Here is a 26,628-nt window from a genome sequence, read left to right on the forward strand (position 1 = left end):
CAAGATTTTCCAATACATTGCACAACCACAGCCATTAATACTGACCATTAATTTTCATCTGTGGGAAGCCATGAATTGGAGGGAGGTGAGGGGTTTACAATTTCCCAATTTGTACTCAGACACAAGACAAGCACAGAGGCAGAACGTTTTCCTAAAGGTGATCATAGCTCTCACGATGGGGTCTAACCAATGTCTTACGCCGTCATTGAATTCCACTGCTTTACTTCGAAATAGTGGCTGTGAGATCTTCTGTGTCCATCTGAGGGGGCAGATGGGGCCTTGGGCTAATGTCTCATTTGAAAGACAACACCTCCGACAGTGCAGTGCTCCCTCAGTGCTGCAATGGAGTGTCAGTTTAGATTATGTGCTCAAGTCTTTGAAGTGGGACTTGAGCCCATGTCGTTCTGACTCAGAGGTGAGAATGCTACCAGTGACCCATGGATAGAAAATTGATTTCTTTGAATCCTATAGTGTTTTTTTGAAGAAGACGGATCTTCCTCCATTTCCCACAATGGCTGCGGTACATTAGTTGCATCAGACAATTATGTGACCAACAAAACAAATGGAAAACCCATATGAAATGGGATGGAGACTGTTGAGACTCCTTACCTTTTTGTTGACTTGTAGATAGGTACAATTCTCCACATTGACTCCATTAACTTCGATGAGTCTGTCATCCGACTGCACTCCTCCCTTTTCCGCAGGTCCTTTGGATTGGACGCTCAACGTAAACGGAGCCTTGGCACCTCAATTCATCCAAAAGCGAATACAAGTTCATAGTTTTTACAGATTGACTTCTCCTCCAATTTTTAAGTAGCTAGGGGAAGATTACGCTTTGGGGGTTATTTTAACATTGAGCTATGGTGTAATGTGAATGATACAATATTGGACACTCATAGAATCATAGAATGATTACAGCATAGAAAGAGGCCATTCAGCCCATCGTGACCATGCCGGCTCTCTATAAGAGCTATTCAGTTAGTCCCACCTATTATCAACTTTAAGCATAGACAACCTTTCTAATACCTCCCCTTTATCAATTTTTAGCCCATCCTTTGTCGCAATACCTCCCCTTGCAAAACAACTTTGGCAGCATCTTCTTCTTTGGTAAAGACAGATGCAAAGTAGTCATTTAGTCACTCATGTCCTCTGCCTCCTTGCGTAAATACCATTTCTGGTCCCTAATCAGCCCCATTCCTCCTTTTCCCATCCTTTTATTATTTATGTGCCTAGAAATTATCATTATTTTTCCAAATTTTCTTTCCATTGAAGTCAATGAATGAAACTTGAGTGGGATGTTCGATGGATGTCCAGTTCCATGTTGCCCACCTTACACCATCACCCTAAATTAAAATAATCCCCTTTGCCTTCCACTGCCAGTTGATTACCTGTTGTTGTGCAGTAAGTAGGGAGACGCCTAAAACACCAGCTAGCAGAGCGCCAAGTCAGGATTCTGCCCCCAGCATCATGCCAATATTTTTAATTGAGTCCCAGACGGGAAAAGTTAGAAAAATATTGTGTCCGAGGACCCTGTTAATGGCTGGGTGAGTAACCACCCCCCCACCCCGATCAATGCTGAGTTTGCTAACTCAAGTCCGATGCTGTGCTAAATAAGCCTCTGCACCGCTTAGCTAGAGAAAGGAAGTAGTCAGCCAGAGTTCCCATTCCTGATTGCAGTCCGGTAGCCCCCGAGTAAAAGTGTGCACATGTGAACTTTGAATCAGGCTTGACTGTGATACCACAACTGGCATCCTGTAATCAAATAAGCAATTGATGCTCATTGTACAGGAAGAAAAGACAGTCAGGTAAGGTGAAGAGAGGTCATTGGCATCTGTACCCGGCAATAATCAGCATCTGGGGGAGGTACGGGCAAGCATAGATTAAAAAAACAACAACTTGCATTTATATAGCACCTTTAATGTGGTTTCACAGGAGCATTATCAGAGAAAATTTGACACCGAGTCACATAAGGAGCTATTGACAGGTAATTGAAAGCTTGATTAAAGAGCTAGGTTTTAAGGAGTGTCTAAAAGGAGGAGAGAGAGGTGGAGAGGTAGAGAGGTGGAGAGGTTTAGGGACGGAAGTGCAGAGATTAGGGTCTCAGCAGCTGAATGCACAACAATGGTGGAGTGATTAAAATCAGGATTGTGCAAGAGGCCTGAGTAGTACAGAGATCTCGGAGGCTTGTAGGGCTGGAGGGGATTACAGAGATAGGGAGGGGTGAGGCCACAGAGGGATTTGAAAACAGGATGAGAATTTTAATCTAGGTCAGCGAGCACAGGGGCGAAGGGTGAAAGGGACTTGGTGCAAGTTAGGATGTGGGGAGCTGAGTTTCAGGTGACCTCACGTTTACGGAGGGTGAAAGATGGGAGGTCAACCAGGAGAACATTGTAATAGATGAGTCTAGAGGTAAAAATGGCATGCATGAAGGTTTCAGCAGCAGATGAGTGAGGCAGGGGCAGAGATGGGTGATGTTGTGGAGGTGGCAATTAGCAGTCTTGGTGATGGAGTGGAAATGGGGGATGGGACAGGTAGAAACTCAGCTCAGGATCAAATAGGGCATCAAGTTCAGCTAAAGGGAAGGAACCAATGCAGCTGGTAAATTACCAGAATGGTTCCTAATAGAACAGTCAAGTGGGGAGCGGGGGAGGGGTTCAGGTGGAAAGAAAAATTGGGGGGAAAATTACCTCCAGAAGAACACAGCTGGAAGCCAAATCTGTTGGTGCCTTTTTTCAGATAACACAGTCGTGGTTTGCCACACGGAGTCCGGTTATCAGACTGTATAAGCTCTGCAATATTCAGATTCCTCATCTTTGCATCTTCATAGGCAGCCCCATCAACAACCAGAAAGGAGATCTTGCTCCCACTCAGCTTTATTTTCTCTACAACCTTCCACGGGGAGGATAAGAAATGTATTATGAACACGATGCTTATTTTTTAAATTATTCTGCTGGGCTCAAAGAACCTGAGCACATAAGACAAAAGAGCAAGAGTAGGCCATTCAGACCCTCGAGCCTGCTCCACCATTCAACACGACCACAGCCGAGCTACCTCAACTCCACTTTTCCACCCTATCTCCATATCCCTAATTCCCTTAGTATCCAAAAATCTATCAATCTCAGTCTTGAATATACTCAATGACTGAGCATCTAATGGATTCAAACTCACTGCTGCAAAAGGAAAACTATTGAGGTAAGGGGAAGTGCATTGGTGGTTCCAAGATGTTGTGTTGCAGCTTGGCGGTTGAATTCCACAAACCATGAAAGGGGCAGACCTATAGCTGTCTATTCTCCAGTGCTGTCCTCCACTCGCACTGTCCCTACCCTGCACTCTTCATCCCCTCGCACTGTCCCCATCTTGCACTGACCCATTCCCATGCTCTCCACCCTCCCATGCTGTCCCCACCCCATGCTATTTCCCCCACCTCCCCAAGCTGTCCCTTACCGTCTACCCATACTGTCTGTCCCCCTGCGGTGCCCTGTCCTCACACTGTCCATTTGTCCACACCTCATGCTGTCCATCACTTCACCCTCTCCATCCGCCACCCCCCCCCCCCACCCCCCACGTTGTTCCCCACCCATGCTGTCAGCAGGGAGCTGCTTCTACGGGTCCTCTTGTCTGCTCCCACTGCCCGTCAAGGCTCTGAATCTGGCCGCCTGTTGCGGAGGAGCCTGCACAATATTATTTAAGTGAGGACCTGCCATTAAGATTGGAAAGTCCTCCACATCCCGCACCTTGCTAGGTTCTTCACCCCCACTATCGGGCTCCCCACACCCTCCACAGCAAAATCGGGAGCACCGTGCCTATCGTGAGACAGAAGGCAGGTGGTGATTTTTCCATGTTGATAAGTAGGGTTGCCAACTCTAGTTGGACACATTCCTCGAGGTTTCACGATTTGACCTTCTGCAATCCCCACCCCTCCACACACTCCTACTATTGGCTAACAGACAGGTGCATCCATGCAGCACCCTGCCTTCCCACAGCCAATCAAAAGTAAACAGACTCTTTGTTAGCTGATAGGATGATGTTAGATTGCAGGTTAAACACCATTTTCCCCTGCTTCCGATATTTTAATAATTAATAAACACGTGATCAAAGAAAATGAGAAAAAGCACAATTATATTTTTCCGATGCCTCCAATGATCTTTCTCCCGGTTTTGGCTGGCTGCAGTGCCCTGGAGATTAATTCACAATTCCTGGAGACTCCAGGCCTGTCCTGGAGGGTTGGCAACCCTACAGTGATAAGGTAAAAAGGAGACTGTGCTGGCGAATGGGGAACTCACATCTACTGGTTAACAAGTCAGCAGTAACATGTTGCAGTGTTGAGGGCATAGTGCACCATATAAGCTGCTTTTATTAAGGATGGATCTTCCAGGCAGCTGCCCTTGCCAAACCTCATGAGTTTATTTTGGTGTTGCTGCGGGAATTTAACTTGGGACAGGAGCGTGGCATGTGGGGGTGGGAGGTACCCAGGATGGAGCCATTGTGAGGCTCGGACAACAACAATTTGCATTTATATAGTGCCTTTAACATGGTAAAACATCTCAAGGCGTTTCACAGGAGCATTATCAAACAAGATTTGACACCAAACCACAGTAGGAGATATTAGGACAGGTGAGCAAAAGCTTGGTTTTGCTTCAATCACTAACTCTGGATTTCAAAGCCTCAGCAACCTTCTGTGTCACAGGGATCCCTGATCTCCACCCTAAATCACTAACATTTAATCAGCCACAGCTTGCATTTATATAGCACCTTTCACATAGTAAATTGTCCTGAGCTGCTTCACGGGAGTGTTTAACAAACAAAGTATGACACCAAACCACATAAGGAGGTGATAGGACAGGTGACCAAAAGCTTGGTTAAAGAGATAGCTTTTAAGGGACATCTTGGAGGAGAGAATGATAGAGAGGTGGAGAGGTTTAGGGAGAGAATTCCAGCACTTGGGGTCTAGGCAGTTGAAGGCACAGCCGCCTGTGGTGAAGCCGAAGGAGTGGGGGATGAGCAAGAGGCCAGAGTTGAAGGAGCGCAGAGGTCTCAAAGGGTTGTAGGGCTGGAGCCCTAGGTAAGTGTGGGAACGCTGATCCCCGCCTGATCCCGATTTGGACAGAGGTGCAGGCTGGAGGGTGAGTGCGGGACTTTGGATGGCAGGAGATCACCATCGGGAGTCTAAGGGAACTGTGCCTGACAATGAAGTAAGTGGTCAGGGGATAGAGGGGGGAATCACCCATAAGGAGATCTCTATTAAAAAAAAATTAACACAACAACTAGGCCCATGATCTACCAATGACATGACTCGACCCCAACATTTAAATATTAATTTGGCCTCTTTAGAACAGACTGTGACTTGCCACACACCCAGGCATTAAAATGGTGTCAGGCAGGTGGGCAAGAATGTGTTGAGAATGCTGTGGATAGTGCCCACTTGCCAACTTAACCCACACCATGGGTAGGAAGGGTTCAAACCCACATCCTGTGAAGCTTATGTCTAAGGAGTTGGCCACACGACAAGGCTAAACCAATATAAAGACAGTGCTGCCTTTTGGATCAGACGTTAAACTGAGGCCCTGTCTACCCTCTCTGTTGGATGTAAACGAGTAGGAAAGTTCTCCCCACTGTTTAGTATTCATTCCTCAACCAAAATGACCGAAAAAACAGATTATCTGGTCATTAACACATGGCTGTTTGTGGGAGCTTGCTGTGCACAAATTGGTTGCTCTGTTTCCTGCATTACAACAGTACACTTCAAAAGTACTTCATTTGCTGTAAAGTGCTTTGGGACATCCTGAGCTCATGAAAGGTGCTATATAAATGCAAGTCTTTCTTTATAAAAAGAGCTGTAATACCAGCATCTCACCTCCATTCCAACCCCATATTACAGGTACCTACCCAGGAATACCTTGAGCTGGCAGCACTCACTGCGCTCCCGAAATACCGAAGTGAAACACCTTGAGATGTTTCAATGCAATAAACTGATGAATGAAGTGAGGAATATTATTATAATAATGCTCATCCTGTCAATCATTATCTTCAATCAGATGTTCAGAAACACAAAATCAGATTGGATCTAAATCTACAAGGAATGTGTTTTTAGCCAGCTTGTGCTTCAGCATATTATACCACTAAATTTATTTTTGATCTACAAGGGAGTCAAGGATTTTAGGGGCAGGCGGGAAAGTGGAGTTAAGGCCACAATCAAATCAGCCATGATCTTATTGAATGGCGGAGCAGGCTTGAGGGGCCGAATGGCCTGCTCCTGTTTCTTATGATCGTATGATCTCTTAGTTTCCTAAATCACATTGATTGGCTTTAAATAATGCTGTTAAACTTTCTCACATCAGTTCCAGCAAAGGCTAAAGACAGATTTCCAGGAACATGAGACAACCCCATCCTGTCCCAACATGTATCACTTCAATCAATTCTATCCCAGCAGCTACTCAGTGAGGTTTTGTAACTACAGCTGCCCAGAAACCTGAACTTATCCAAAACTCTGCTGCCTGTATCCAAACTCACACCAAGTCCTGTTCACAAGTCACCCTTTGTGCTCGCTGACCTACATTAGCTCCCTATCTGTAACCTCCTCTAACCCTTCAGCCGTCCGCTGTCTCTGTACCCCTCCAACTGGCCTCTTGCGCAATCCCGATTTTAATCGCTCCACCACTGGCGGTTGTGCCTTCAGCTGCCTGGGCCCTAAACTCTGGAATTCCCTCCCTAAAACTCCCGCCTCTTTCTCCTCCTTTAAGATGCTTCTTTACACCTACATCTTAGACCAGGTACTTAGTCACCTGTTCTACTATCTCCTTATGTGGCTCAGTGTTTGATAACCTGAACACTGGTTCTGGATGTGAAGGGAGGATTCAATGCATCATTGAAATCCTTTGCAGGAAAATGAGACATTTGCCATCTCCATGTTGATCAGTTAGTGCATCTCAATTGTTGCCGGCAGTCAAAAGAAAGAATTCTCATTTACATAGCGGCTTTTGTGATCTCAGGATGGCCCAAAGGGCTTTATAGCCAATGAAGTAGTTACAGTTGGAATGTAGGAAAAGTGGCAGACAATTTGTGCACAGCTCCCATAAACAGAAATGAAATAAATGACCAGGTCATCTGTTTTAAGGAGTTGGTTGAGGGATAAATGTTGGCCCTGTGACACTGAGGGAAAACCTCCCTTCTCTTCTTCAGATAGTGCCGTGGATCTTTTACATCCATCTGAGAGGGCAGATGGAGCCTTGGTTTAATGCCTCATCCAAAAGATGGCGCCTCCGACAGTGCAGCATTCCCTCAGTCTTCTATTGATAGACCAGCTAAGAGTATGTGCTCAATTCTCTGTAGTGGGACTTGTATTCCAACCTTCAGCAGAGCAAGGGCAAAAAAAATGACCAAAATGATAAACCTGGTCTTACCTTGGAATGTTCAGTGTCATCCACGTATTCTCCATTGACCTCCAGCACCCTGTCAGCGTCAGAAAGCCCAGCGTGCTGAGCAGGGCTCCCTGGTTCTACCTGCCGGATGATATGTCCTGGCTTCCCCTTCTCCGCTCGCAAGTAGAAGCCAAACACCTTGTTATCTTTCTTAGTCAAGGCACAGACTCTGGGCTTGAGGGAGATTGGCAATTCTGTAGATATAGATAAAAAGTATGAACATACAGCATTGACCTGCCTATTTCAGACTAGCATATTGATTCAGGTAAGTGATGATTTTAAAAGATAATCTGCAGATGCTGGAAATCCGAAGTTGGTCTAATTGAAATACAAAATTCTTAAGGGGCTTGACAGGGTAGATGTTGAAAAAATGTTTCCCCTGGCTGGGGAATCTAGAACAAAGGGTCACAGTCTCAGAATAAAATGTCAGCCATTTAGAGCTGAGATGAGGAGAAATCTCTTCACTCAAGACAGAAGTCAATAGATTTTTGGGCACTAAGAGAATTAAGGTATAAGAACACAAGAACATAAGAAATAGGAGCAGGAGTAGACTATACAGCCCCTCGAGTCTCCTCCTTCATTCAATACAACCATGGCTGGTGCTCGGCCTTAACTCCATTTTCCCACCCGCTCCCCATATCTCTCGATTCCCTGAGAGACCAAAAATCTGTCTATTTCAGCCTAAAATATATCCAATGATGAAGCATCCACAACCTCTGGGGTAGAGAATTCCAAAGGTTTACAACCGTTTGAGTAAAGAAATGTCTCCTCATCTCAGTCCTAAGTGATTGCCGCTTATCCTGAGACTCTGCTCATGTTCTCGATTCCACAGCAAGAGGAAACAACCTTTCAGTGTCTACCCTGTTACATGGATCCAAGCCAAACGGTGAAGACTGAAACTAGACACAGATCCGATTCTTGATAGTTTATTCACAGAATACAGCATTACATATCTCTATCTCCTGCTCTTCCCCTGTGTCCCAGCAGGCTCTCTTTATATCCAGTCTAAGTCTATAGACCCCATTTACTTAGCCTCTCATCATGGGATAATCCTCTCATTCCAGGGACCAATCTAGTGAACCTTTGCTGTACCACCTCCAATGTGAGTATCTTAAGTATGGAGACCAAAACTACCACAGTACTCCAGGTGTGGTCTCACCAAAGCCCTGTACAATTGTAGCAAGACTTCCTAATTCTTGTACTCCAATCCCCTTGCAATAAAGGTCAACATGCCATTTGCCTTCCTAATTGTTTGCTGTGCCCTCAGAGCATGACTGGCCTTTTTTTATATGTTTTATTTTTTAACCATGTGTCTGTTTTTCATGTCGTCAGAGTTGCTCATTATTCTGCTATTAACACTCTCTCTGGGCTAATGCTTTGTCTTTCACTACAAGCATTAACGCACACTTTGCCTTTGTCCCAGGACAGTTTTGTTATTTAATCTCTCCTGCCCTCTGCCATCAAACACCTTCCCCTTTGTTCTCTTCCCAATCCCCCCACCTCCCCCCCACTCACTTGCTTAAAACCTAATTCTTTTCTAACCTTTGCCAGTTCTGATAAAAGGTCACTGACCTGAAACATTAACTCTGTTTCTATCTCCACAGATGCTGCCAAACCTGCTGGCTATTTCCAGCACTTTTTGTTTTTATTTCAGATTTCCAGCATCTGCAGTATTTTGCCTTTATGCTAACTGTCTGTGTTCCTTGTACAAGTACACCCAAGTCCCCCTGAAAGTCAACATTTACAAGTTTCACGCCTTTTAAAAAATATTCTGCTTTTCTATTCTTTCTACCAAAGTGAATAACCTTACACTTCCCCTCATTATATTCCATCTGCCACCTTAATGCCCACTCACTTAACAGGCTGGACTTTAACAGCCTGCCACCAATCTCAGTGGCGAGCTCAAAAAATGGCAACCCACACATGCCAAAGAGCCGCTCCAATCTCAAGCATGGCGGCTCATTTAAATAGCCGGGACGGCCCCCACCCCCCCACCCCAAATCTCTTGGAGGGGGCGGGCTTTCCGTCCCCGACAATGGTGTCAGCCGCCTGTGCGCAGATGCGGGAGCCATTTTAAAAGGGCAGCCAGCCCTGCTGCCCAATTTAAATTTTTAAAGTCCTACCCCCCAGAATTAAATAAATAAATTTCTAACACCCCTTTCCCACCCTGCAATAACAATGATAATAAACATTTGTCCACTCCCCCGCAAAACACCTACCTTTTACATCTGACCCTTCCCCACAAACTGCACAACGTTTAAGGTTCAACCCTTCCCACCGTCCCCTACACCCATTCCGTGTATTTGACTCCGTTCCCACCCTCCCCCGCACAGATAAATTTACCTCCTCCCCCCCTTCTCCACCGGTGTGGTGCCACGTTTCCTCGGACGGGGATCTGAAGGTGCAGGAGCGCTAGCTGCTGTGCCGAAGATGGCGGTGGGTCCTCAAGATTGGAGGTAAGTCCATGTGAATTTATTCATTTTATTCCTTTGAATATTTTAATTGTGGTCCCGTCGCCCAGCAGTGGGCTGAGGGGGGGGGGGGGGCCACTATGGAGCTTTGCCGTCGCCGGGAGGATCGGTCCCAGCCCTCCTGGCATCGAGGTCCATGGCAGACCTCATCCGGACCCATCTTCAGGTCCCGCCCCCCCCACCGCCACCATGGACCCCGCCACCTGGAGTAAACAAAATCCAGCTCAACCTGTCTCTATCTCTTTGTAGCCTGTTTGTATGGAGATAGTACGGGAAGGTGGAGTGGAGGTAGACGATCAGCCTTGATCTTGCTGAATGGCAAAGCAGGCTCGAAGGACCTAATAGCCTACTCCAGCTCCTATTTCTTAAGTTCTTATAAAACGCATTGGAATCGAAACAGAGAAGAGATGGATTAATGTTTTGATTGGAAGCCATTCACAAATCGGGTGAAAAGGGTATGGAATTGTAGCGGTTATGTTACTGGAATATAATCTAGAGGCCTGGAATAATAAACCAGGGAAAAAGATTTAAAATCTTATCATCTTTGAGAATTTACAGTGCCTTACAGAGTTATTGAATTGAGTTAAAAAATCTGGAAATAAAAAGCTGGTCTCAATAAAAGAAAAAGAAAAATTTAAAAAAAAAGTGACCATGAAGATCTTGAATTGTCGCATCTGGGTTACTAATGTCCTTTAGTAAAGGAAATCTGCCATCCTTACCCAGTCTGGGCCTATAGGTGATGCCAGTCCCCACACCAATGTTGACTCTTAATTGCACTCTGTAATGGGCAAGCAAAACGCTCAGTTGTATCAAACAGATTAGCAGTTCAAGACCTCAGGATGTCCCAAAGGGCTTTACAGTCAATGAATTAATTTTGGAAGTGTAGTCATTGTTGTAATGTAAGAAACGCAGCAGCCAATATGTGCACAGCATGCTCCCACGAATAGCAATGTGATAAATGAACAGATAATGTGTTTTTACTGATATTGTCGGAGGGATAAATATTGACCAGGACACCTGGGAGAACTCTTCTTCAAAATAATGCTACAGAATCTTTTATGCCTACCCAAGGGGGAAGATGGAGCATTGGTTGTCATCTGAAAGATGGCACAGCCGACACTGCAGTACTCCCTCAGTACTGCACTGGGAGAGTCAGCCGAGATTATGGGCTGCATTTTTCCAGCGCGGCGATCTTCAAAAACAGCGCGGCACATGCGCGATATTTAGCGTGGCGGTTCATTTACATGGAGGGAGCAGAACGCCTGTCCCTGATGACATGGGGGGGTGGGCGCTCAGTCCCCGGCAACGGCGTCCGCCGCCACTGCGCAGGCGCTGGTGCCTTTTTTAAAGGGCATCAGGCCCTTCCACACCATTTCAATATTTAAAGTGAAAGGGGAGAGAAAATTAAACATCAAAATCTATTCACAGTTTCAATCCCCTCTCCCACCCCCCCCCCCATGACTAATCACTTTTATTAATTGCCCTCTCCCCCCAAAAAAATTTTCTTCCGATCCCAAACTTTTCCCTCTGAATTTATTAATTTTATTAACCTGCCTTGAAAATTTCACTCACCCCTCCCCACCAGTGTTCTGCCTCAGATCTCCGAATGGAGATCCAAAGGTGTGGGAGTTCCGGCTCCTGGCCGAAATATCGGAGCGGGTCGGCTGTCGCGACGAGCTAAGTATTTATTAATTCATTACCATGTATTTAAATATTTAAATTAAGTTTCCATCACCGAGCGGTGGTGGGGTGGGAGCGCTATGTGGCCTCGCCACCGCCGGTAATATGGGGCGGGGCCTTCCCAGCGTCGAGGCCTGTGGCAGGCCTCTCCCAGAGGTATATTCCGGGCTCCCCCCCCCGCCACAGCGCCCCATGTCGGGGAGGTTGGTAAAATGCAGTCCTATGTGTTCACGTCCCTGGAGTGGGTCTTGTGCTACAACCCACTGAGCCATGGCTGACATCGAGGAGGGGATACTGTTTCACGGTGACAGAATAAGTCAAATCCTATTTTTATTTCATTGCTACTGATGTTTTGGGGATGACATCCTGTGATTCCCTAAATTTCCAATGTAAACTAAACCAGGTGCCCTGGCCAGGAGTTTACATTGGGATATTCACATTTTCTTCTAGGCATCCTTACAAATTTACACAGTATTAAGTAGTGTTTACAGTGTAGAAACAGGCCATTCAGCCCAACTGGTCTATGCCAGTGCTCAATGCTCCACATCAGCTTCCTCCTTCCCCTCTTCACTGAATCCCATTATTCCTGATGTAATGAACAGCATGGCTCTGATTCCCAGGTCACCAAGGAGACATTAACTTTGACTAGGATCCTTCAGAACAGAAATTATATTTTTCTTGTTTGTTTTCAGATCCAGTAATGTGGCCTTTGCCTTAGTGACAGAACGTATCTCATCACTCCGAACAGCATTTCATTGCTTTGGGGGTCACTGAGTGCGACGTTCAGCTTTAGCGATGGGAAAGGTTAATATTTAGCCCGTATCTGCCATTTACAGCACCTCATAAAAGTGTTTTCAATAAAATACATTAAGTTTAATTTACCGAGGTCGTCACATATAACCAGGGCGGGATTATCGATTCCTTCCTTTGGATTAAAAGTAAATTTTCTGAAAAACAAACCAGAAGATTTTTTAAAAGCATCAGTTTTATTCTTTTGACAGTCATTGAATCATCCAATCTTATAGCACATGAGGCCATTCGGCCCATCCTGCTTCTGCCAGTTCTTTGGGGGAAAAAACCTATCCGCTCCCCTGCTCCATCCCTGTAGTCCTGAAAAATCTTCCGTTTCAATTATTTATCCAACTCCCTTTTGAAAGTAACTATTGAATCCGCTTCCACCGCCCTTTCGGGCAGTGTGTCCCAGATCACAACAACTCACTGCATACGACTAATTCTCCTTATCTCCCTCATTTTTTTTTGTTGCTAATTATTGTAACTCTGTGTCCTCTGGTTACTGACCCTCCTGCCAGTGGAAACAGTTTCGGCTGAATTACTCTGTTAAAACACCTCATAATTTTGACCACTTTGACTCAGTAAGAGATGAATGGATACCAGGGACATGCATTGTGGGTTGCACACATACAATTCCTCGATACAAACTCCCAGTGAGTGAGGCTCCACAGCAGAAACACACCATTTAAAAATGTTCCTTTTATTGTTGTACAGGATCAACAGGTGGGGGGGGGGGGGGGAAGAGAGACAGTAACCAGACACAGGCTCGGAGGGGGAAACGGGTGGGGGGAGGTACTGATGGACTCTGGTTGGAGGAACTGGGCACTTTACAGCCTTCTGGACTCAACATTGTGTTCAATAATTTTTGATCATAACCTCTGCCGCCATTTTGTTTTATTTTTCTTTTACTGGTTTGGTTATCTCTCTTAAGTCCTTTACTTTGCATTCGCATGGCACCTATTCAGAATCCTACCATTCACACCGCCTCTAGACAAACCTTTTGTTTCTCTACTTGTCCCATTACCAGTCCCTTTGGCCGTGCAGCATGAAACCTTTTGTCATTTAATTTCGTCTGTCCTCCATCCTATCACAGATCTTCCTTTTCACTTGCTCAAAACCTACTAAATTTCTAATTTTTCTGATGAAAGGTCACAGCCCTGAAACTTAACTCTATTCCTCTCTCCACAGATGCTGCCAGACCTGCTGAGTATTTCCAGCACTTCCTGTTTTTATTTCAGTTTCCGGCATCCGCAGTGTTTTGCTTTCATCTGGGTGGAGCAAGTTTGATGGGCACTGGGTAAGTGAGACTGATGGGTTCAGGGTAGAGGGGGACTGATGGACATTGTGTACACTGTGCTAACCCAGTGTAACACCTAGTCCCCAATGTGAAAGGAGGGTATCTATTCCGCTGTTTCAACCAATCTCCACAAGACTTTTTGAGCTGCCCAAGGAGCCCCATGTGGTTTCCACAGTTTGTTAGTTCCACTTGAATGAGTTCAGCACCAAAAGTGGATCTTCATCCTTGGACCCGCAGGACCCAAAGCTAAAATTGGTCCCATCAATTTTTAACATCTGTCTCATCTCCAACGGTAACCTCACTATCAGATTTAATTACAGATTTTCCATTTTCCTGTGCAGTTGGCCGAGAGATAATGTAATTACACGGTCAATTTACATTCAACTGAGTAAATAGCTGATGATGTTCAATTAGATTAGGTTCGGCTTGAATTTAGTTGCCGCAGTCAGGATGGGAGGTACAGTGATAAACTGGTTACTGCATCGACAGTGACCATGTGGAGTTGCTATCGCAGCTCTGTCAGGGTCTAGGTGTTGGCTCAGAGAGCAACACAAACCATTTCTAGCCAGAGGGCAACCGGTAACAGGAGTTCATGCACAACATTTGTTCAGTAAACCAACAACTACTTGAATTTATATAGCATCTTTAACGTAGTAAAACGTCCCAAGGTGTTTCACAGGAGGATTATGACAACAGATTAGGAAATATTAGGACAGGTGACTAAAACTTGGTCAAAGGTGTAAGTTTTAGGGACCATTGTAAAGGAGGAAAGAGAGGTGGAATGGCGGAGAGGTTTAGGGAGGGAATTCCAGAGCTTAGGGCCCAGGCAGCTGAAGGCACAGCCGCCAATGGTGCAGTGATTAAAATTGGGGATTATCAAAATGCCAGAATTGGAGGAATGCAAATATCTCAGAGGGTTGTGGGGCTGAAGGAGGTTACAGAGATAGGGAGGAGCAGGGCGGTGGAGGGATTTGAAAAGGAGGATGAAAATTTTAAAATTGAGGCGTTGCTGGACCAGAAGCCAATGTAGGTCAGTGTGCACAGGGAGTGTTGGGCGAATGGGACTTGTTGCGGGTTAGGGCAGCAGAGTTTTGGATGAGCTCAAATTTATGGAGGCTGTAAGATGGGAGGCTGGCCAGGAGAGCATTGGAATAATTGAATGTGAAGGTAACAAAGGCATAGATGGGGGTTTCACCAGCTGATGAGTGAAGGAGTGATTCTTCAGTTTTCAAACAATTGTACCCTGAAGATGCTGTCTCCTGTGGCCGGTCATTGTACAGACATGAGCCTGGACTATGAGTGCTGGCAGTCTATTTGATCATGAGGTGCCATCACAGCCATACACAATCCTATCCTTGCCCGATGTGCGCACACACATCTCTAAATACAAGAGCGAGCTGGATACATTACCAGCAAAGAAAATCACGCACAAGGGTGTTATGAATGCTGGACTTTGTAACATGATTATGGTTTTAAAAACTGTGATTTTTAAAAAAGTTTAAGATGGACTCTGGAAGGTCAGTTGACCTCACATCCACTCTGCTAAAGATCAAGACAAATCAAAGACTTTTTTTGAAACAAAGAGACAGTAGGGGTAAAACCTGAAGAACAATGGGTTTCACCCTCCCAGACTTTTGGGTCGTAATGCAAGGAGTCGGTGATTTGGACAATGCAAATGTACTGAGCTACTGTTAACACCTGGGAACAATGACAGACCCAGGTGGCTCTGTGAAACCAGACTTCTTGACTTTGGATATTGGAACAGGATAATAAGATACTGAAATAAAAACAAGAAATGCTGGAAATACTCAGCAGGTCTGGCAGCATCTGTGGAGAGAGAAGTAGAGTTCACGTTTCAGGTCAGTGACCCTTCATCAACATTGTGAACATCAACGCAAGCTCGAGGAACAACATCTCATTTACCGATTAGAAATGCTACAGCCTGCCGGACTGAACACTGAGTTCAATAATTTCAGAGCATGATGGGCCCCACTTTTTATTTTTATTTTTAGTTATTTTTTTCTTTTTTATTTGTTTATTTTATTTTATTTTGTTTAGTTTGTTTCCACTGTGCCTACCCACTGTTTTTTTTTTCATGTTTGTTTTTGGGGCCAAGCTGTTCATTTTACTGTCCATTAACACCCTCTCTGCACACTATTAACACACCGTTTGCCTTTGTTGCATGACTTTCTGATCAGTTATTCTCTGTGACCTTGTCCTATCAACACCTTCTGTTTGTTTATCTCTTGCCCCACCCCCATTTTATTTGCTTAAAACCTGTTACATTTCTAATATTTGTCAGTTCTGATGAAAGGTCACTGACCTGAAACGTTAACTCTGCTTCTCTCTCCACAGATGCTGCCAGACCTGCTGAGTATTTCCAGCATTTCTTGTTTTTATTTCAGATTTCCAGTATCTGCAGTATTTTGCTTTTATAACAAGATACTGACTTTTGAGGCAAGATAAATTTTTTTTATCAGATTTTCTGAAGGCAGGCAGGCTGTAAGAGAAGAAACCATCGGTTGTGGCCTCAAGAGAGAAGGGGCACACCTGCCCTCGGAAGCCTGAGACAGAGAAAGGATGTGAAGACCTGAACCTGTTTTGAAAGTTGAAGTTTGCAGAGAAGTAGAAGACCAGTAGGATCACCACGAATCACCTTATTCAGGGACATCCAGGTTGGAAGTGCTCCGAGAAGTGAGTGAAGAGGACATTGATTTTTGAAAAGGTCTGGGAGATCCAACCCATTGCTACTGGGAAGAGTTTGAGATTTTTGACTGCAAAGGATTTTGCCATCAAAAAGGGCTGTGTAACATTTAAGTGTGGTGTGAAGTCTTCAAGTATTTTAATAAGTAAAGACCTTTCTTTGTAATTTGGGGTATCGGCTACTTACAAAGTACTGTTTAGTTAATGGGGATTTCTTTTAGTTTATTTGTTATAATAAAAGTCTTAAAACATGAAATCTTGTCGTGTAATTCTTTAAATTGGTCTGGGGTTCATATCTCATATTTTAACATTAACGGTCTCACTGAGGTCATAACGAGGGACATAACACGACAGAGTGTAGGTGGGACTTTTTGAACTTTACAAACAGCCAGGTCAATGGTATTTTCAGACAAGAACATAAGAAATAGTTGCAGGAGGAGGCCATTTGGCCCCACGAGCCTGCTCCACCAGTTAACAAGCTCATGGCTGATCTTCTATCTCAATTCCTCTTTCCCACCCTAACCCATATCCCTTAATTCCTTTACTATCCAAAAATGTATTGATCTTAATCTTGAATATACTCAACGAATGAATTCCAAAGATTCACAAACCTCTCAGTGAAGAAATTTCTCCTCATCTCTGCCCTAAATGGCCAACCCTTTATCCTGAGGCTATGCCCTCTGGTTCTTGACTCTTCAACCAGGGGAAAGAGCCTCTCAGCAGCTTCCCTGTGAAGGCCTCGAAGAGTTTTATTTGTTTCAATGAGGTTACTCTCATTCTTCCAACCTCTGGAGAATGTAGTGATCATGTAGACACCCGTGTTCACTGAGAGACGGCTGAACTTTGGACCTCGCACTGCGAGCAAGTCACCGCCACAAGCCTCTGCGCAGTGGTGCCACAGTGCTCTGAGTTGGAATCTAATCAATGAGAAATCATTACTTACGGGGATAATGCTGCTGTGTCCTCGATACCTGCAAATAGAAAGAAAAGAAATTTAAGAAAGCTTCGCAGCACCTTGCCTGCAAAGGTTGTCTCTTTGAGACATATTGTTTGATGGAACAGCCTCCAGGGGCTGAATGGTCTCCTTCTACTCTTATATTGCTATGACCCCCTCAGTGAAAACTGTTCCCTTCAAACCATTAATATACATAGTCAATAGAAGCGATCTGCAGAAAATTGCCCTGTGAGACACTGTTAATCACTTCCAACCCTTCTGAGAAATGGCCCCAATTCCGAAACTCTGGCAGCAATTTTAACTCTCCTCCCCTGATGGAAACCAGATAGTTTGGCAGTTAAAATCCCCAAGTTACTGATCGCCCTGGAACTGCCAGGAGCTCATAGACATTTGATATTCACCTGAACAGGCAGCAAGGCTAAAGTTGACTGGGTTTTTTTTAAGCAGACACTTATTCCGGTCCTGATAATGTCAAACAAAACCCAACAAAAACTAGCATTTAGATAACGCGTTGACATGGTAAAGTGTCCCAAGGCGTTTCACAGGAGTATTATCAAACAAAATCTGACACTGAGTCACAAAGAGATATTAAGACAGGTAACCAAAAGGAGGAGAGAGAGAGAGGCGGAGAGGTTCAGGGAGGGAATTCCAGAGCTTAGGGCCTCGGCAACTGAAGGCATGGCCGCCAATGTTGGAGCGATTAAAGTCAAGGATGCCCAAGAGTCCACAATTGGAGGACAGCAGAGCTCTCGGAGGGTTTTAGGGCTGGAGGAGATTACAGAGATAGGGACCAGACTGCAATTCTTACTAGGAGGCTGAGCAGGAAGTGGTAGTGAGGCTCCTGTCAGACAGAACACAGCTCGGAGCTGATCAGGGCCAAAAGAAGAACAAAAAGCTACAATTTTACATTTACTTTTTACTTTCTCCATCTTCCGGCTTCTCTTGACTCTACAAGGAAAGCTTAGGACTCCCTGCTATACCCCTGAATCTTCTCTAATAGAATTCAAAGTAGGAGGATAGGTTAAGAGGTTGAGCTTGTTTACTTAGGGAAATAGAGGACTACAAGGCAGTTTCAAAATTAGACAATATTTGACAAAACTGATAGGGCAATGTATTCCATATGATGAAGAGTTCAAATCCCAGCGAATATGGTCCGTGACACGGGAGGGGTAAGGTGAGAGGGTAGGGTTGGTGGTTGCAGTTTAGGGTGAGAAAGCAGGTGTGGAATTAATCTATCAAAAAAGGTCTGTTAGGCCTGATAATATTTTCTTGTAAAGATTCTGATATTTCTCTGGCCTTGACGGTCTCTGCTGTGCGCCTCACTGATTACAGACAGCTTGGCTGAGATTCACCAATATGAATGAGTGTGAAATGAATTGTGCTCCTGACCTGGTACAAGGTACAAAAGGTGCTCTGTACTCATAAAACAACAAGCCGGATATTCATGCTGCGCTGTTGAAATTTACATTTACTGAACCAACAGCAATAAGGACGCTGGGCGTGAGTGTGTGTGTGTGTGGATGTTGTGTCAACCGTCATGACTGGAAACTAAAACAAAAGCCCTTGGAGTTAACAAAAACAAGAAATGCTGGAATCACTCAGCAGGTCTGGCAGCATCTGTGGAAAGAGAAGCAGAGTTAACGTTTCGGGTCAGCGACCCTTCTTCGGAACTTTGTTTCAGATTTCCAGCATCCGCAGTATTTTGCTTTTATTTTAGCCCTTGGAGTTAAAGCAAGTCAGAGGAGTCATTTTACAGCCCCCCATTTTACTTTCATTTTTAGTTATTTTTTCTTCCTTGTTTTTACATTCTTTTTTTACATTTTTTACAATCTTTTTTTTTGCATTTATTTCATTTCATCTTAGTTTGTTCAGTTTGCTTACCCACTGTTTTTTTTCAGGTTTGCACTTGCTGCTGTTTAATATTCAGTGTATTTACACCTAATCTGTACTAATGCTTTGTCTTTCAACACACCATTAACATATTGTTTGCCTTTGCTCCGTGACCTTTTGGTCAGCTATGTGGCCTGGTCCAATCTACACCTTCTCCTTTGTTATCTCTTGCCCCACCCCCACCTCACTTGCTTATAATCTGTGACTTTTCTAATATTTGTCAGTTCCGAAGAAGGGTCACTGACCCGAAATGTTAACTCTGCTTCTCTTTTCACAGATGCTGCCAGACCTGCTGAGTGATTCCAGCATTTCTTGTTTTTATTTCAGAGGAGTCACGCCTGATTTACACAGTGCTCAGTCAGACCACTCCTTGAATCATGCATTCAGTTTCAGTCACAAGGTTATGAGGGAGATGTTGAAGCCCTGGGACCAGCGTAAAGAAAAGCACAGGTTTGATCCCTAGCCTCAGAGAACTTAGTTATGGGGAAGGGCTTGAGAAACTTAAGAAAGAATTTGGATTTCTATAGCGCCATTCATATGCTCAGGACCTGCCAAAGTGCTTTATGGTCAACTTCTGAAGTGCTGAGGGTTGACTAATGAACACCAGGGAGAACTCCTCTGCTCCTTTTTGAAATAGTGCCATGAGATCTTTTACGTCCAACTGAGAGGACAGACAGGGCCTTGGTTTAACAACTCGTCTGAAAGGCGGCACATCTGACAGTGCAGCTCTCCCTTAGTGCTGCACTGGGAATGTCAGCCTAGATTCTGTGCTCAAGTCTCTGGAGTGGGACTTAAACCCATAACCTCTTGACTCAGGCAAAATTGCCTATCTCTCTCCCTGTGCCTAAACACCCATCTCTCCCACAACAGGCAGACCGAGCACCCATTTCACTGGCTGCCTGAGAAAAGGAGTATCTCTGTCTCAGGAAGCACCCCTTATATTTGCCAAACAAAGGGAGCATTAGAGAATTTTCAGGCAGGTCACAGAGCCTCCGATGGCAGTGAGCTGTGTCTGGTACTTCGCAACAGTGCTGCCCAAGCTGTTTAGCCATCAGCAGCACCACTATATGGTGAAAGAAACCAGAGACAAAAGAGAAAGCCGACAGTCAACTAATCAACATCATCCTTGCAGAACAAAACACTGCAACAGAAGGGCACATAAACAAACCTAAAACACTGAGATAGAGTAACACATAGCAACGAAACCAAGGACAAACACGGCAACGTGCCTACTAACTATCACCACTTGCTAGAACAAATTGCGAAGGGTGTTTGCATTTGACTTGTAATGTTTCTCTCCTCCCATCCTTTCCTGAAGGTGTCAAGTGTTAGCTAGGGCATAATTCCATAGGAACACAGGAATTGCTACAGAAAAGACTAAGATCCATCTAGCATTCTAACATTCTGCGAACTGCATGATCGACAATAATGGAGTTGTTGACTAATCATAGCGATCAATCTCTATCACTGAGTCTATAACAAACACAGACATGAAGTGAGGAGAACCCCCCAGTGATGCAGAGCTTTGGGAACCATAGGTCCAAAGTCACTTGTCCCTCTCGAGCTCACTTCACTCACCACACGTCATGTCTCAAATCAGTCAAATACTGAATCTCCAAGATGTTATTATCTGAAATAAATCTATCCAATCTGCATTTGAATGAATCAATATTAGCAGATTCCACTGTCTTCCTAAGGAGCCTGTGTTATAAATTGACCACTCATTCACTGAAACATTGTTTCTGCAGATTAGTTCTGAATTTGCCCTCTTCAAGCACAGGCCATGTGCTCTGGTTCCACTGATCTGGACCAGATAAAATGGCTTGTGGTGGTTTACACTATCTAGTGCCTTTAGATTCCTAAAACAGCATTCATACCACCTCATAGAATTACATAGAATTTACAGCATCGAAACAGGCCATTCGGCTCAACAGGTCCATGTCAATGTTTATGTTCCACATGAACCTCCTCCCATCTTACTTCATCTCACCCTAACAGCATATCCTTCTATTCCTTTCTCCCTCACCCTGTGCTTATTTAGCTGCCCCTTAAATGTATCTATGCTATTGGACCCAACCAATTATTGTGGTAGCAAGTTCTACATTCCCACCACACTCTGGCTAAAGAAGTTTCTCCTGAATTTCCTATTGGATTTATTAGTGACTATCTTGTATTTATAACCCCTGGTTCTGGTCTCCCTCACAAGTGGAAACATCTTCCCTACATCTACCCTTTTAAACCTTTTATTATTTTAAATTCCTCTATTACATCACCCCTCAGCCTTCTCTTTTCTGGAGTAAAGAGCCCCAGCCTGCTATATATATGCAGGTTATTGTTGTAAATCAGCATTTGAAACACACCTAGTATCATCATTTAGTTTCAGAATACTGAGCAGCTTTATCAGAAAAAATGGGAGTGTTTGAGAGTAAGGGAAGTTCGGAGGGGAAAGTCTGCTTGCAATCTGCTACACTTTGGGGGAAACACGGCGAACCGCAAGTGTGATGAGCTCAAAATGCAATGGTGAGTGGCGCCCAATGTTAGGCATGGACAATTTTGTTTATCCCGATGCACTCTGCCAATGCACCTATTAAATTAAAAAGCGTCAATCCCCTTTCCTATGCAACACCTGTCAGAACAGAAACAGCAGTAGGATGAAGTGATTGGATCATGTCATTTTATTGGTTTTTACAAAACTGGTGCAAGATGCCGCGTTGATCTCCCCAGCAAAGTGCATTCCCTCTTTCTGACAACCATTGCCTTAGTTTGCAACAGTGTAAGACATCAGAGTGACAGTTACCTCAATTTTTAGATCTCATGCGATAGTTATAAGAAAGTGTGGAGGGAAAAGGGGCCATTCAACCCAGCAGTCCCACTGCAACCAGAGACTGTGCTGATTATTTCATCCTGGATGCCCCTCAGTATTTGTACCCTGTTTTAAGGACGCTAAATTACTTATCCTGACAACTCAAAATAAGTGAGCAGTGCTGTTAATGTCTCTACTTGTGTTTCTAAACTCTCTACCAGCGTTGTTAATCTCTCTAGTAATACTGTTAACCTTTCTATCTGTACCAGTAATCTCTGTACCAGTGCAGTTAATGTATCTGTTAATATTTTAAGATGTGAGATGTGCAGTGTGACTCATGTTATCATTCATGTTAAGAATTGGAAGATAAAGATTCTCATATTGATCTCAAGCATCCCTCCCTAAAACATTTCCATTCAATCAATACATTTCAAAATAAGCAAATGGATGTATAAGACACACAAATAGCTAAAATTGGCTGTGCCTGGGTGTGTCCGCATGTGTGTGTCTATGTATTGTGTGTAGGTGCATGTGCAGATATCCACATGCACTTGTGTGTTGTGTTTGCCTGCGTGTGTATATTGTATGTGTGTGTGTGTGTTTGCGTGTGTGTGTGCATGCATGTGCGTATCTGTCTGCATGTTGTGGTTGTATGTGTTTGTCTGTTTGTGTGTGTGTTGTGCTTGCATGTGTTGTTTTTGATTGCATGTGTGTTATCGGGGGAGATGTTTAAAGCAGTGGGTGCTAGAACATGCCTCTATTCCCAAAATTCACTAAAATTTACCCACAAACAGCTTTAAGTTGGGCATTATTTTACAGATTCATCCAGCACTTGGCTCTGTATTAAATGTATAATGATAGTACTTCTTAGTTGCGCTCTATATTGTGTTAAAAATAATTTAAAACTCGCATGATTAGTAGGCTTAAAAGCTTATAAAAATGTCAATAAAGGAACCTCAACCCATCAGTGCCCTGAGTCTACTTCACTCAATGTTAAACTTTGATTCTTGTTGAGAATAGAGCCTTGAGTCTAAAGTTCTCGACACCAGATCTTTACCCGTGGCTGAAGATCAAAGATAACACTTCCATGAGTTTTCTAACCTGTGTACATGAAAATATCCGAGTGTACATGAAAATAAGTGCAGGCTATTGCCTATACTTGGATCTGAGATCTGATAATTAACATACCAGAACAGTTTTAACATAATTATGGAAAAGGACAGAGATAGAACAGGAGTTAGAGTTCTCAATTGGGGCAAGGCCAATTTTACTAAACTGAGAAGTGGTTTAGTGAAAGTGGACCAGAAACAGCTACTTGAAGGTAAATCAGTGTCAGAACAGTGGGAGGTATTCAAAGGGGAGATTCAAGGGGTTCAGAGTAAACATGTTGCCACAAAGAAAAAGGGTGAGACAGCCAAATCTAGAGCCCCATGGATGTCAAGGAGCCTAAAGGGTAAGATAAGGCAGAAAAGGAAAGCTTATGTCCGACACTGAGAACTCAATACTACAGAAAGCTGAGAGAATAGAAAGTGGAGGGGTGAAATCAAAAAGGAAATTAGGAAAGCAAAGAGAGGGCATGAAAGAATATTGGCAAGCAAAATTAAGGTGAACCCAAAGATGTTTTATCCATACATTAACAGTAAGGGGATAACTAAGGAGAGAGTAGGGCCCATAAAAGACCAAAAAGGTAACCTATGTGTAGGGGCAGAAGATATTGATATGGTTCTTAATGAATACTTTGCATCTGTCTTCACAAAAGAGGGGGACGATGCAGACATTGTAGTTAAAGAGGAAGAGTGTGAAGTATTGGATGTGATAAACATCGGGAGAGAGGAAGTATTAATGGGATTAGCATCCTTGAAAGTTGATAAATCACCAGGGCTGTTAAAAGAAGCAAAAGAGTAGATAGCAGAGAGTCTGACCATCATTTTCCAGTCCTCACTGGATACAGGTGTGGTGCCAGAGGATTGGAGAACTGCTAACGTTGTACCTCTGTTTAAAAAGGGAGCAAAGGGTAGACCGAATAATTACAGGCCAGTCAGTCTAACCTCAGTAGTGGGCAAATTATTGGAATCTATTCTGAGAGACAGGATAAACTGAAACTTAGAAAGGCACAGGTCAATCAAGGATAGTCAGCATGATTTGTTTGATCAACTTGATTGAATTTTTTGACGAGGTAACAAGGAAGATGGATGAGGATAGTGAAGTTGATGTGGTCTACATGGATTTTAGCAAGACTTTTGACAAGGTCCCACATGGCAGACTGGTTAAAAAAATAAAATCCCATGGGATCCAGGAAAATGCAGCAAGGTGGATACAAAATTGGCACAGTGGCAGGAAATAAAGGGTAATTGTTGACGGCTGTTTTAGCGACTGGAGGGCTGTTTCCAGTGGCATTCTGCAAGGCTCAGTACTGGGTCCCCTGCTTTTTGTGGTATATATTAACAAATTGGACATATAGGGGGCATGATCAAGAAGTTTGCAAACAACACAAAGATTGGCCATGTGGTAGATAGCGAGGAGGATAGCTGTAGGCTGCGGGAAGATATTGATGGTCTGGTCAGATGGACAGAAAAGTGGCAAATGGAATTCAACTTGGAGAAGTGTGAGTTGATGCATTTGGGGAGGTCAAACAAGGCAAAGGAATACACGATTAATGGGAAAACACTGAGAAGTGTAAAGGAAATGAGGGACCTTGGGGTGAATGTCCACAGATCTCTGAAGGTAGCAGGATAAGTCAATAAGGTGGTTAAGAAGGCATATGGAATCCTTTCCTTTATTAGCCGAGGTATAGAATACAAGAGCAGAGAGATTATGCTGGAACTGTATAACTCATTGGTTAGGCCACAACTTGCGTACTGTGGGCAGTTCTGGTCACCACATTACAGAAAGCATGTAGTTACACTAGAGAGGGTACAGAGGAGATTTACGAGGATGTTGCCAGGACTGGAAAAATGCAGCTATGAGGAAAGATTGGATAGGCTGGGTTTGTTCTCCTTGGAACAGAGAAGGCTGAGGGGAGATCTGATTGAAATATACAAAATGTTGAGGGGCCTGAATAGAGTGGAGGTGAAGGGACTATTCACCTTAGCAGAGAGGTCAGTGACTGGGAGGCATAGATTTAAAGTGATTGGTAGAAAAATTAGAGGGGAGATGAGGAAAAACTTTTTCACCCAGAGGGTGGTGATGGTCTGGAACTCACTGCCTGAAAGGGTAGTTGAGGTAGAAACCCTCAACTCATTCAAAAGGAGTCTGGATAAGCACCTCAAGTGTCACAATCTGCAGGGCTATGGATCAAATGCTGGAAGGTGGGATTAGAATGGGTGGATCGTTTTTCGGCCGGCACAGACACGATGGGCCAAGTGGCCTCTTTCTGTGCCTCAAACTTTCGATGACCCTATGAATTACAGGAATCAATCCGACTGCTGCAGAATAAATCCAATGACACTGTGTGATGTGACTGTTCCGTACGAGCAGTTTGCAAATGGGGAGAGAACATGTCTTTAGAAAGTGTGTGTTTTTTTATTGCGCTTTTGTTAATTATTAATACAAAATAGTTCAGGCTGAATCCTACAACAGGGCAGTCTAAGACCCTGGGAGGAAAATAGAAAGCCTGTATCCCTCCTCCCTCATTCCAGGGTCTCTCTCTCTCCCCCCGGTCCTGCTCCCCGTGCACACACACACACTGCGACAGGATAAATATACACAAATGGTTAAAAAAAAATACAATCACAAGCCTGTATTGCTAATAACATTCTCTACATACCGCTCTGCTCCTTCATTCTGGACTTTTTCTTTCTGAGACGTTTCAGGATCCGGAAGGGTGAAGGTACAGCTTAGTTATAAAGTAAGCTCCTTATCACATGAATAGAGCGAAGTTTAATGTCCTAATGCAGGATGTTTAATGTTTAAACACCATCAGATCACACTGTGTCTCGCACAATACAGCTTCACCTCCTCTGCTGGCTTTCTTAGACCAAGAGCTGGAAAAGTACTGTGTCTTTGACCCTCCTTGTCATCCCACTTCACGCAGCGAGTTCCAGGTTGTTAACGAGCAGCGAGAGAATCTTTGCCCCGACTGCACCACACAGGAGTTCAGCTCAGCACTGCTGTTAAGGGGAACGGGACTCTCTCCCCCGTTTGCCAGACTGAGCTTTTATCCTTTTGCACAACTGCAGCCTCCTGCCCTGTCCAAGCCACTTCCAGATCAGACAGGTCTCAACCGTTACATCAGCAGATGTTACCCATGGCTCGGGGGTAGAACTCTTACCTCTGAGTCCCACGGTTCAAGTCCCACTTCAGAGGATCCAGGCTGACCCTTGCATACTGTGGGAGTGCTGCACTGTCCTAGGTGCCATCTTTTGGATGAATGCGCCTCTCAGGTGGATGTAAAAGATCCCATGGCCTCTATTTTGAAGAAGAGCAGGGGAGTTCTCCCCACTGTCCAGGCCAATATCTATCTCTCAAACAACATCACAAATATAGATTATCTGGCCATTATCACATTGCTGTTTGTGGGAGCTTGCTGTATGTAAATTATTTGCTGCACTTCCTACATTACGACAGTGACTACACTTCAAAAGTAGCCTATTAGTTGTAAAGTGCTTTGGGACACCCTG

At 44.2% G+C, this 26,628-nt stretch overlaps 1 protein-coding gene across 2 annotated transcripts; it reads right to left on the reverse strand.

The window, feature by feature from the left end:
- Nucleotides 1-732: 732 nt before the first annotated feature.
- LOC137381470 (Na(+)/H(+) exchange regulatory cofactor NHE-RF3-like) lies at nt 733-26,543 on the reverse strand. 2 transcript variants are annotated; one of them, XM_068054108.1, is made up of 6 exons: nt 25,776-26,542; nt 17,305-17,332; nt 12,452-12,516; nt 7,401-7,612; nt 2,688-2,889; nt 733-817 (listed from the first exon to the last, which is right to left on the reverse strand). In XM_068054108.1, the coding sequence occupies exons 1-6, from the start codon at nt 25,789-25,791 to the stop codon at nt 810-812; spliced, it is 531 nt and encodes a 176-aa protein (XP_067910209.1). In that variant the 5' UTR covers nt 25,792-26,542; the 3' UTR covers nt 733-809. The 2 variants fall into 2 exon arrangements, with proteins under 2 accessions (XP_067910209.1, XP_067910208.1); XM_068054107.1 differs by lacking the exon at nt 733-817 and having other exon boundaries at nt 839-2,889; nt 25,776-26,543.
- Between the last annotated feature and the right edge of the window lie 85 nt (nt 26,544-26,628).

This window comes from Heterodontus francisci, chromosome 22 (genome assembly GCF_036365525.1).
Source record: "Heterodontus francisci isolate sHetFra1 chromosome 22, sHetFra1.hap1, whole genome shotgun sequence".
Lineage (NCBI taxonomy): Eukaryota > Metazoa > Chordata > Chondrichthyes > Heterodontiformes > Heterodontidae > Heterodontus > Heterodontus francisci.

Coding starts and splice junctions, on each gene's coding strand:
- LOC137381470 (XM_068054107.1), bottom strand. Junction 12,517..17,304: donor GACACAGCAGCATTATCCCC/GTAAGTAATGAT, acceptor TTTGTTTTTCAG/AAAATTTACTTTTAATCCAA. Junction 7,613..12,451: donor GGTTATATGTGACGACCTCG/GTAAATTAAACT, acceptor CTATATCTACAG/AATTGCCAATCTCCCTCAAG.